Source organism: Coloeus monedula, assembly GCF_965178545.1.
Source record: "Coloeus monedula genome assembly, chromosome: 18".
Taxonomy (NCBI): Eukaryota; Metazoa; Chordata; class Aves; order Passeriformes; family Corvidae; genus Coloeus; species Coloeus monedula.
In genome coordinates this window covers 9,021,131-9,032,915 of record NC_138798.1, presented here as the reverse complement: position 1 = coordinate 9,032,915, position 11,785 = coordinate 9,021,131, and the positions used below count along the sequence as shown (strand labels likewise).

Genomic DNA, 11,785 nt, shown 5'->3' with positions numbered 1-11,785 from the left:
TGGTGCGCCATGCTCCCGCGGGAGGCGCAGATCTCGCGGGCGGGGGCGGGGCGGGGCAGGGCGACCTGGCCGGCGGCGTTCCCGCACAACATGGCGGCCGCGGCGGTGGCGGCGGCAGCGGCGGCTGCGGCCACGGCGGCCACGGCGGCGGCGGCCGGGACGGCGGCCGCCACGGCCGGGACCGCCGCGGCTCCCTCCGCGGGCTCCGCGGGGCGCGGGAGTAGCGCGGCCACCGCTCGCGGCTTCTACTTCAACACGGTGCTGTCGCTGGCGCGGTCGCTGGCGGTGCAGAATCCGGCGCCTCTGGAGAAGGTGAGGGGCGTCTGTGGGGAGCGGCCGTCACGGGTGGGGGCTGCGTGTGGGGCGCTGCGTGTGTGCGGACTGCGGGGTTGTCACGCGTGGAAGCCGCGTGTGGCGGGGGGGCCGTGCCGCGGGAGGGGTGGCCCCTGTGTGCACAGGACACACGAGAAACCCGGTCGGCGCCGTGTGTGGCCCCTTCTGTCACTGTTTTTTGTGCTATGTGTGGGGTGTCTGGTCGCCCCCTTGGCACTGTCACGCGTAGGGACCCGTGTCGCCCGCGGGAAGCAGGTCAGGGGCAGCGGGCGTGCCCGCGGGCCGGGAGATGTCTCGAGGGACGCGGCTCTGCCCGGGTGGGGCTGTCTGTGGGCTCTGAGGGGGTTCTGCCCCCCCAGCTTCGTCCTTCTCTGCGTTCGGGGCAGTTGGGCCTCAGGGATGCTCGTGTGGGCCGGCTTGACCCAAAAATTCGGGTCAGTAGCGCACTCTCGGAGCAAGGAACTGGATCTTACTGCGTGTTCCCCAAGTCTGTGGAATATGGTTTTGTGGGAGTAGTTAGTCTCAACCTGATTAGGGCTCGTTGCTTTCCTCCACGTATCTGGTTAAATCTAGGCGACGTAATCAGTGACGGGTAAAATATGGGTGAGATAAAGCTCTGCTGAAGGGAGAACTCCCGGGGATCCGTGCCTGGGCAGTGCCCTCGAGGGCTGCCCCGCTGCCCGGGGCAGGGAGGACAGCCTGGTGTGCTGGGACTGGGCACGAAGTGATAGCATGTCCGAATTGCATCAGGCAATAATAGTGACTGAATAGCTGAAAAGCACCGCTCTGTGTTGGTGAAAGCTATAGGGCTTGTTCTGGGCCAGCTGTTGTAGTGTTCTTTCCTTACTTCTTGTTCTGAAATGTACCACTGGTGTGTCAATCAACGGTGAATAATTTTTCTAAGCCCTGCTGTTGGTTCACAAATATCCGGCTTTTTTTTTTTTTTTCAGTTTGATAGAATACAGCAGGAGTTCAATGATAGTTCATATCTAGCTAAAGTTGCTCACTCATGTTATTGCAAATGTACCCTGATGTGGAATACACATATCAGCAGTCATTTTCCAAAGTTCATATTTCCTCTACTGTATTTTATGTGGCGCAAGAGGATTATCTGTGTTGTGTTACAGGTCTTGTAATTAGGAGGTCTGGCAGTTGAAGGACCAGAATCTTGAATTCCACTGAGCATCCAGTCAATTCTTCTAATCTTCTAGGGAAGTTGCTTCTTGCTTTAGAAATTTCAAGGTGGGGTGTTCAGAGAGTTCTCTAAATAGGAAGTGACTTGGCATTCAAACATAGGTGAGTCAAACATTTATTATGAAGGCCCTTTTTAGATAGTGTTTATTAACTTCAAGGAAATGTGTAAGAAGACAACATGCTTGTTACATTTTCCATTTAGTAACAGTTTTCTAGAAGAATGAAGTATTTGGGAGGTCTGATGTATTCTTTAAACGTGTGTTTGTTAAGTATGGAGTGAAGTAATAGGTACATAGTGAGAAAATAATAGGCCTGAAAACTTAATCTGTCATGTTGAAAGGGTTTGAGCGAAAGTCATACAAAGGTTGATAGCAGGTAATTGTTCAGTGCTGTATATGTAGAAGGCATTGGTGCAGCTGTAACTGAAGCTCCATCTGCCTATTTTTTGTTTATAGGAATTGAGTAAATATAATAAAAGTGCCTGCTGCAGGTTTCCTGCACAGTGAAGTAGTGGAATGAAGGCTTTATCGTACTTCAACATTTTGATCAAGTGTTGAAGAGAACCTTTAAATCAACCCCTGTTATAGTAAAAATGTTTGACATCTACCTGAGATTTTTCTTTTTCTGGTTTCTGTGATTCTTCACTCTTTCCTTGCCCTTGGATGTCCTCAATAAGATTGTGGACTAAAGGAGGGTAATGTGGCCAAATGTCTTCCAGAAGATGGAGAGACCACCGTGCACTTCAAACAAGCTTCAATTTGGTTTTCAATCTTGTTCCACTGTTCTTTCCCTCTGCTGTTTTTCAGGTACAAAAGCTGCTCTGTATGTGTCCAGTGGATTTCCATGGGATTTTCCAGTTGGATGAGCGCCGCAGGGATGCAGTTATTGCTTTAGGAATCTTCCTAATTGAATCTGACCTTCAGGTATTTTTCGCACTTAGGCTACCTATTTACCTTCAAAGATCTTGGATTAATTCAAGTTTAGTTGTTCAATGAATGAAAAGTTGGTATTTGCTCTTTATGAAATTAGATTAAAAGATCAGAGATAAAGGATGGATGCAGTCAGGAGAGCAAGGAAATACTGATAAGTGTGATAGGCTGTAGCCATGGCACTGCCACAGCCAAACTGCTGCCGTGTTTTCTGGTCGTCATGGCTTAAGCAGAGAAAGGAAAGAATATTCAGGAGGATTTGCTTAAGCCAGATGTGTCTTTGCATGTTCTTCCCCACATGCTCCTGACTGACAGGGATGCTCTGGTGCACTCCTGAAGGCCAGGTCTGCAATAGGCCCTTTCATGCCAGGATAAACAGACAGGGCACACAGGCTGCATTGTACACAAGCATCCCTTCTGTGTCTGCCAGCAGGGCCAGGACAAGCTGGTTCTCTTCCCTTTGACTGCTGGGCCTGGTATTGTTCTGTGCAGAGGAGAGGAAGCATAGGGACAGTCCCAGGTCCAATGCTATTAGACCTCACTTTAAATTCTTTCATATTGTTAAGGTTTGCATTAGGCCTGAATTGCCTCCTGTTTAGTATCCATGTGCTATGGTACAGCTTGCATGGATATTAGGTACCTTGTTCTTTTTTCTTTTTGTGTTTGTTTGAGGTTTTTTAGTAGGCAGCTGTGCTGGGCTTTGATTTGCAGGTGAGGGAGCTGAAGTGTTACACGGATGTGCTAAGTGACTTGCATAAGGCTGTGGGATGCATCGTATGTACTGAATTGGCACTGGCACTCTGAATTTCTAGCTGTCTTAAAATTATTTTGGGAGCTTGCTGTCAATTAATAAATTGTCTGGGGTTAGGTACTGTTCTGGAACTCTTTTCTCCGGCTTTTACAGAGAATGAGCTGTTGTCTAGAATGAAGGGCTTGGATTTAAGGCACTGAATTGGGTTACTTTCATTTGCTTGTTTTGAAATCAGTTTTGCAGTAGTCAAGAAGCCTGCGGAGTAATCATTAGAAACAAGTTCTGTGTGTGCTAATGTAATTTTACCATATCTCTAAAATATCTTGAGATTATATGGTTCAGCTTTTCTTCTCCATTTTGAATAGAATCTTTTCTTCTTTAGCACAAGGATAATGTGGTTCCTTACCTTCTCCGGCTCCTGAAGGGTCTTCCCAAAGTCCAGTGGATAGAAGAAAGCAATGCACGGAAAGGCAGAGGTGATGTTTGGGTTTTTTGATCTTTCTCACGGAATGCCAGCCAGGAAATAGAAATAGCAAAGGTTGTTTGGGACATGGTTCAAGGGGAGCGGAGAGGTCCTGTTAGGTTCTTACTTAGCTCCTGGCTTGACAGCCTTTAGTATTGATTTTCTTTAGAAGCCAAAGGTAGTTGAATAGATCCCTGTTTTCCTGCTTGGCTGCTTTTTGATGAATTGCACTTTACAAATAGTTCTGTGTTCAATATATTTTGTTACTAAACTGGAGAAGATTGTGTAGTAGTTAGAGAAGTGGAACATGAGATTCGTATGCTCTACTTTTAGCTCTGATGCTTAGTTGCTGTTTAAACCACTTCATTTTTTGCTCCCTTAATGCCTCTTAAAAGTAATGTAAGAATACTTTTATATAGTATTATATAATTAAAGTTTGTTTGCAATTAGTTGAAATCCTGGGAAAGTTTTTAATTATTCTTATTTTTCTTTAAACATTTATGCTGAAATGATGATGGTTAGAGTGCTTCTAAATTTTTTATGTAATACTATTTTTGTTTACAGTCAGTCTCAGAACTTTAAGACATGGGAGTCACTTATGTCTTCTTGCTTTATTATAATTTGCTCTTTCTATGTTGGTTCTCTCTAACAAGGCTTAAGTGGCTGATTTTCTCTCCATTACTTTGCAGGTTTGCTTCCAGTGGCAGAAAACTTCAGCTTCTGCTTGGTGACGTTGTTGTCTGATGTGGCTTACAGGGATGCATCTCTCAGAGAGCAGGTGGAGTTTTAAGTTTGTGCTGTTGTATTACCCAGTCCTCCAATGCTGCAATCCTGACTAATATCTGGAGAGGAGCTTAGCTGCTCCCTGTCAGCAAGGGGCTGATTGCTTTAGCATGTGCACTGATGCATTAATTTGCTTGTGTTAATAGTCAAGTATCTAGAGGAAATTCATAGGTCTGCAGTTACTTTTGGGTGTCATTTGCTGAGCCCAGAGTTTTAGAATTCCAGTTTTGATACTGATGTTGGGAGTGCTGCAGTTTCACTGTATAGTACTTGCAGCTCACTGCAGACTTTACAAGAGAAGCTCTGTAACCTGAGTGAGGGCAATGTAATCTTTTAGTCACACATCATCAAGAAACCTTCACAGAGGTGCTTACATTAATGTTTACAAGTTTCATTTGTTCTAATGATCTGGTGTAAGATAATGATATCCCTTTACCAAAAGATATTTTTGTATGTCTGTCTTGATGACTTTAGATTTTGGATGCTGTTCTACAAGTAATGCAGTTCCTGTTGGGAATGTGCCAGACGCCACAAATGCATGATAAAGGTAGTGATAAAATAGTTACTGTATTTGTAACTCCTGTCCTCGGAACTTGTGTTTGTTTGCTGGTTACCAGGATCAGTCCTGAAAAATGAGTTTTGTCTTTCAGATCCCCTTAGCACTTCTCTATTCTGTTTGTTGCTGACTGGTAAATACAGAAGCAGAAGTATAGTAATTTGTGATACTTTCATGGGTTTTCCTCTGCTTGTACAAATCAGTTGTTGTAAAGCAGTTTAGGCCAAAACAGTTCAGTGAAGTGGTAGCAAAACCATGAAGAGAAAGTTCTAAGTTACTGTTAATGTGCTGTTACATGTGGTTTTCTTTTCCAGAATATTTATGCAAGTATGCTGTGCCCTGCCTGCTAGGAATTTCTCGAGCCTTTGGTCGCTATAGCAATTCAGAGGAGGCTCTCCTTTCAAAGCTTTTTCCTAAAATTCCCCCACATTCCCTGAGAGTTCCAGAAGAGCTTGAAGGAATTCGCCGGCGATCCTTTAATGATTTCAGATCAATTCTTCCCAGTTCTCTGCTCACTGTTTGCCAGGAAGGAACACTAAAGAGAAAGGCTAGCAGTGTGTCCAGCATCACACAGGTTTGTATGACTTGCTCTGTGTTGGAGTCAGTGCTGAGATGATTTGTTCGTCTCAGTGGAGTTAACACTTAAGCCTGGATATGCAGAGAGTTTATTAATACATTGTTTGACCAAATACAAATATCTTTATTTTGGTTCCACAGCTGAGCTTCAAAATAGTTTTGTATCTTCTGAATTACAGAACAATCAGTGACAGTTAAAGTAGCAACTGTACTAGAAGTCTTCACATGGAGCATTTGGCAAATCCCATTCCGTGTGTTATTATGATTAAAAACCATTGTAATGTGTATCTGTAAAATTGGGAAGCTGGCACCTAATTGCTGAAGTTTTCGTAAGGGGATACAGGAGCTCTTTCTGGTTTCACCAGGAGCTGTGGATGTTCATTGTCTTGGGGGAAGACTGGATTCAGATGCTGGGTTTGAAGCTACAGATTGTTATTGGCATAGTTTCATACAGCAGAGGAGTCATCATTCTGATCTCTTCCCTTTAGTCAAAAGCACTGAACTGGCATTTTTTAACTTCCCATTTTGGGCTGGAATTGAGCTGTTAGACCCAGCAATATGTAGTTCCTGTTAGTTTTGCTTGAAGTTGTGTTTCATTTTAAAGTGTAAAAACTATTCCCTGACAGGTTTTAAAATGTTCTATAAATATTTTCTAAAATACGGCTTTTGTGCAATGTTTCAGGTTAGTCCTGAACGTGGGATTCCCCCTCCCAGCTCTCCTGGAGGATCTGCAATTCATTACTTTGAAGGTAGATTACCTTGCAAGGAACAGTCTGTGATTTAGGGGTTTTGTTGCTATTTATAGAAAATTGAAAACAAAAAACCTTTTGACCCCTTTCTCTGTCCTTTAGAATTCTTATAGGAATTCAGTGGCACATGCCGGGTAGGGTTTTTTAAAAAATTGTGGTTTAAAGACAGTAGGAAGTAATTATTAACACCACTAATTTCCAGGCTCAGTTGTTTTTCACTTGTTTCTTGATTCCCTTCCTGCTAGGCAGTGCCTGGTACTGGAGAGCTTAATTCAGCTAGGCCAAAAATATTTCAGGAGATTAGGCTGAGTAACTTTGAGGAACAAGTGTTAATATTGTGCTTCAGTAGACAGCTACATTGTAGGTCTAGGGTCTGGAATTTTGAGGCTTGTGGCACATTGTATAAGTCCAAAACAACTGCTCCATTTGGAGTAAGTGTGATGTGGGTCATTGTGTAAGACCCAGTAATTTGCTGACACAAGAAATACTACAGGAGACACTGGGGTTTTTCACTAATGTGCATTAATTACTGTATCATAAAAGGCCAAAACGTGAGAAAGTTCCATGAATTAACATACAAACTCTTAACCACTGAGTTGTGGTAGAGCTCCAGCTGTGAGTTCTAAGTCAAAGCAGGGCTTAGAAATAAGCTCTCCTTCATGAATCATGTGGAGGACTAGCTCTGCATCTGAGTTGTTTTGGTGTCTCTGGTTTTGTCTGGCCCTTTGAGGTTTTTAACAGTTTGAACTTGCTCTGTTCCTGGGCCATTCTCCTCTTTCAAACCCTGGCTTAAATTAATTTCTTCCACATTGCTTTTCTTTTTCCTTCACATTGCTATTTCTGGAGGCATCTCTTTCTCAGTCATATAATGGGATTGCAGGGTAGTTCTTAAATTGCCAAGTAGGAACACATCTGTTTATCTTCTGTTTACTGTGTGGAACCAATGTTGTGGTTCTTCAATGGTTTGAATTAAAAAAATAAACAAAAGCCAAGGCTGCAGGTTAGAGAGATGCTGTAGTAGAACAGAAATAATCTTAAATCTGTAGGTGAATAGTGGAGAACTTTGTAAAATTTTTGGAATTATATTTTGGAATTATTTTAGTTGTCTTTCTGTTGGTAGAGTTATGATTATTCCAGTCAGGATTTTATTTTCAGTACTAACTTCTACCAAATATTTCGGCTACAGTCAGTCCTTGTATTACTTCTGTTGATATAAGTTGTGATAGTCTTGCCTTCTGAAGATGAGTAGTGACCTTGGTTTTATTCTGGCCAAGGCTAACAGCTTAAAAAAAAGAACCAAGGACTTTCTTTTTTGTTGTCAATAAATAGTCTTGCTTGAAAGCCTGTTAATCACAAGAACATTACTCTAGCACAGCCAGCTGAGCACTTCAGAAAGGCATGAGATGTAATTTCTCAAGAGGAAACAGAGCCAAGAGCAGTTTGCTGAGCAAGTTGTTTGCTTAATAGAGTATTTCAATCTGAAAAATAATTTGATTCTCTTTGCTTTCAAATTGCAGTGGTGAATTGGTGCCTATTCTAAGACGAACACTGTGCCATGTGTTCATTTCATCTAATAGAGGGGAAAACCTTGCAAGATAGTTTTGACTTAACCTGTTTGCATTTCTGTGCTTCTGATCTAAAGGGCATTTGCAAATGTTTTCAGGTAGATGCACATCAGTAGTGTGGAAAGATTTGTCAGAAGTATCTCTGACCTGCACACACATGATTGTAATGAATTCTCTGTTGTGATAGTAAACTTCTAATGACAATTGTATCATAGTTTTCTCTCTTGATTTACCAGCAGCTGAGCTCAAATGCACCTCTGTCAAGTTAAAGACTGTGTTGGAAAGAACTCTTTTGTAGTGGCTAAATATTTCCATTAAAGAAAATTAATATCCTTTCTCTCCTCAAACTTGTATTTCCATTATTTTTTTCTGATCAGGTTCATATCTTCCTGATGGGAGTGCACTGGATCCTGATTATTACTTCTCCACAATCAGCTCCAGCTTTTCAGTTTCTCCTCTGTTCAATGGTATTAACAATAAAGAGTTTAACATCCCACTGGAGATGCTCCGACAGCTGTTGAACATGGTACGTGATGGCTCCTTATGTAGACTGCAGTGACACTGTGTTCTAGAAATAGATGCAGTTTAAATTTAAGCTTTTAGAATTGCAAGTAAAACGACAGCCTTTGTCTCTCAAGCTTTGTGTAATGTTATTTTTATGGCATTTAATGTCACGCTTCAATAGCGTTCCTGAAAAGCTCTTGTATAAACCGTGCAGAATTTGGAAAATTAAGTAAGCTTATGTCAACTGCTTCCTGCTTGAGTCTTGCAGACCACTTGTTCTGGTGTAACCTGCATAATGCTAGTTGCTGAAATAGAAGATTGGGTTTTGCTGTTAGAGTGAGACTCGTCCTGAAGGGTTTGTTTGCTGGGAATTCACACAAGTGACAGAAGCTGCAGGCTCTGTCCACTTCTGGCATCAGCTATTCTGGAACAGCAGAGAGGCTCAAATGTTCCTATTGCAGCCTTAATTTCATCTGATGCATTGTAGTGAAGTGACTTGTGTTTTCTCTGCATAGGCAAAATTGTATTAAATGATACTCTCCTCCTATCTAGAGTCACTAACTCTAGGAAGCACTAGAGGAAACTAACAGGAAACATCCTGTTTTAGTTTGGTTTTTTTTCCTCCATAGGTAAAGCAGATCGTTGAGGATTCTCTTCTGAAGACCTTAGATGCAGTTATAGCTGAAGTTATAGAGGTATGTTTTTACCTTCCTCCTTTAATGACTTTAATGCTTTATTACTTGCAAAATTAGTATTTTGCCTATGTAAGGTATGCCTTTGCTTTGCAAAATGATACTAATTTCCTTTTTTGACCAGTTCTTTCAGTGGTTTAAATCTAGCCTTGGACTGTGTAAAAATGGTGAAGGGAGGTGATACTTTTCACTAACGTAGGAGGAAATAGTTATTTTCCTGCATTAGCTCTGTTGTCCTAATAAATTACAGCATTGGTTGCCCCAATTTACTGTAGACTAAGGTTGTTCTTGCATATTGCAGTAACATTGTCTTTTTTTCACATATATGAAATGCATTGGTTGTTTTCACTTTGTGGCTTGGAAATCAGTGCTGCTCTTCAAGGTACCATTACTGAGTTTGTCAGTGTTGCAGTTCATGAACTTTTACTTGCAGAGGTGGCAGACTTGGTTCTTTAGGTCTGTGAGTCTTTGTTTCAGAACAAAGACTTGTTTCTTGTTCTCCCCTCCCCTGGGTGCAGTTCTGTCACAGCCTCCACCACATTTTATGGAGTTTGCCTCATTTCCTCAGGGCATAAAGCTCTGGTGAAAGGGGTGTGTGCTGAAATGTGTGCAGAAATGACTCTGCTCTGCTCTCAGCCTCCCATCGAGCACTGCCGCATTCGAAATGTAGGTCTGAGTGGAGACAGCTTCAGCCTCTCTTTCTGCTATCTCAGTAAAATGAGAGCTTGGAATCCCCCCCTTTTTTCCCCTTTTTTGTTTTTAGCCCCACTGTTAGCGAAACAGACATGCTCTTCAAATCAAACTGACTGAATCTTGTTTAATGCACTGAATAGCTGTACTTTTTCTTATGTTAAAAGTAAAGGGGGAAAAGCTGTGAGGTTTCTTCTTGTACCTGTTTTATAGGCTTGTTTACATTGTAGAGGTGGAGTGAGATTTATTTATTGATATAATGGAGAATACTTTGTTTTGAATCTAGCAGATTGCTTCTTTCCTCTTTCAGACTGGTACTGGTACAGATCTCTATTACAAGGCTTTCAGTGACCCTCTTTACCTTGCTCAGTTTAAAATGCTGAGAGACACACTATACTATATGAAAGGTATAGTACTTGTCATTTTTTAAAATTTATCCTTCATTATGTTTAGGATTACAAACCATCATCTGCTTTGTATTGAGTGCTTGAACACTGGGTTTGCACTTCCTGGGAGCTCTACTTACGGTATTAAATTTGTATTCTGAAATGTTTCCATATTAAAAGGTGCTATGAAAGTAAGAAAAAAATACTATGAGCGCCATTAAAAGGATTAGTAGATGGTATTTGAATTGTCTGTTCGCTGGTGGACTTTGTTATGAAATTTATCTTTTAGACAGGACATAAACTTGATTAAATAATATCATCTATAATGTAGCAATGAATTTTATATATGCTGTTATTCTGATACACTGACTTCCATCTTTCCAGGATAATGTTGCTTCCTTTTCTTTCTTTAGACCTTCCCAACTCATTTGTGAAGGAAGTCCATGATTTTGTGCTGGAGCAATTCAACAGCAGCCAGTCAGAACTTCAGAAAATCCTCCACGATGTGGATCGACTGCACAATGAACTGAGCCCTTTAAAACTGCGCTGTCAGGCCAATGCTGCCTGCGTGGATCTCATGGTGTGGGCTGTGAAAGATGAGCAAAGTAAAAATGCTCTTTGGTCTCTGCAGTGTCTGTCTGTTGTGTTCTAAGTTGTAGAAATACTTACAGAGTAGATGGTGCTCAGAGAAATATTAAATTTCAGTGGAATACTTTCTGCTTTTAGAATACTGGAGTAAAACTTCCATCAAAAGGTTGTCAGATTAGTTGGCTGGGTAGTTAGACATTTCTTTATAGAAATGGAAACAGAAACTTCCTATTACTTATCTCAAGGGGATGCTATAAATGCTGAATTACATACAGCTATTTATTTTCTAGTTTCTGTTTTATATATTGCTCTTAATGTCTTAAATATTTCTCAGTGGTTCTTTAAAAGAAAATACTTTCTCTCCATTGCTAGCAAGATTGGGAAGCTCTTTCTCACTTTTCCTCTATTTTCTTTCTGTTATAAATCTTACATCCAGTGAATATGTGAAGGATTTTTTTTTCCTTTGGACATTGCAATATTTGATTTCTGTTCAGTATGAAGTATGCTCAAAATCAGCTTTAAGTACTGTCATTCTTTCAGTCACAGTGTTTGACCGAGCTGTTTGGTGCAGCTACTAAGTTTCTAAAACTGTTTTTGCAGAAACAGCACTAAATCTTATACTACAAGATAGATGCTTATAAATTCTCTCCATTATTTTAGAAATTCCAGTAAGCACTGAGTTGTGTGTGGCCTAATAACAAATCTAAGATAAATTTTTCTGTTGGATTTTTTAATTTAAGGTGCAGAAAACCTGTGCATCAAGTTATCAGAGAAGCTGCAGTCAAAAACCTCAAGCAAAGTCATAATTGCTCACTTGCCACTGCTAATTTGCTGCTTGCAGGTCTGTCTTCACAGTATTTGTCATTAATTACTGTAATTACTCACCGTATCAGTGAGTGAGAGTTTGGGGAGTTTTACGGGCTGCTAGAACACTTTACCTGCTATTTTTATTACTTTCATCACTGTCTTCTACATTTGCATTTCAGAGGTGTGGTGTGAAAACAACTGCTTTTAGAATTTTCTTAA

At 41.3% G+C, this 11,785-nt stretch overlaps 1 protein-coding gene across 1 annotated transcript in view; it reads left to right on the top strand.

The window, feature by feature from the left end:
- Positions 1 to 90: 90 nt before the first annotated feature.
- Positions 91 to 11,785, top strand: part of PI4KA (phosphatidylinositol 4-kinase alpha) — a gene marked incomplete at its 5' end in the record, with an annotated part of 54,662 nt that continues 42,967 nt past the window's right edge. The window contains 12 exons of the mRNA XM_082293518.1: positions 91 to 312; positions 2,334 to 2,450; positions 3,590 to 3,683; positions 4,360 to 4,448; positions 4,928 to 5,000; positions 5,324 to 5,583; positions 6,268 to 6,334; positions 8,277 to 8,425; positions 9,033 to 9,098; positions 10,096 to 10,192; positions 10,585 to 10,776; positions 11,500 to 11,600. Coding sequence (XP_082149644.1) covers positions 91 to 312; positions 2,334 to 2,450; positions 3,590 to 3,683; positions 4,360 to 4,448; positions 4,928 to 5,000; positions 5,324 to 5,583; positions 6,268 to 6,334; positions 8,277 to 8,425; positions 9,033 to 9,098; positions 10,096 to 10,192; positions 10,585 to 10,776; positions 11,500 to 11,600 — 1,527 coding nt within the window. The remainder of the gene's footprint in view (positions 313 to 2,333; positions 2,451 to 3,589; positions 3,684 to 4,359; positions 4,449 to 4,927; positions 5,001 to 5,323; positions 5,584 to 6,267; positions 6,335 to 8,276; positions 8,426 to 9,032; positions 9,099 to 10,095; positions 10,193 to 10,584; positions 10,777 to 11,499; positions 11,601 to 11,785) is intronic.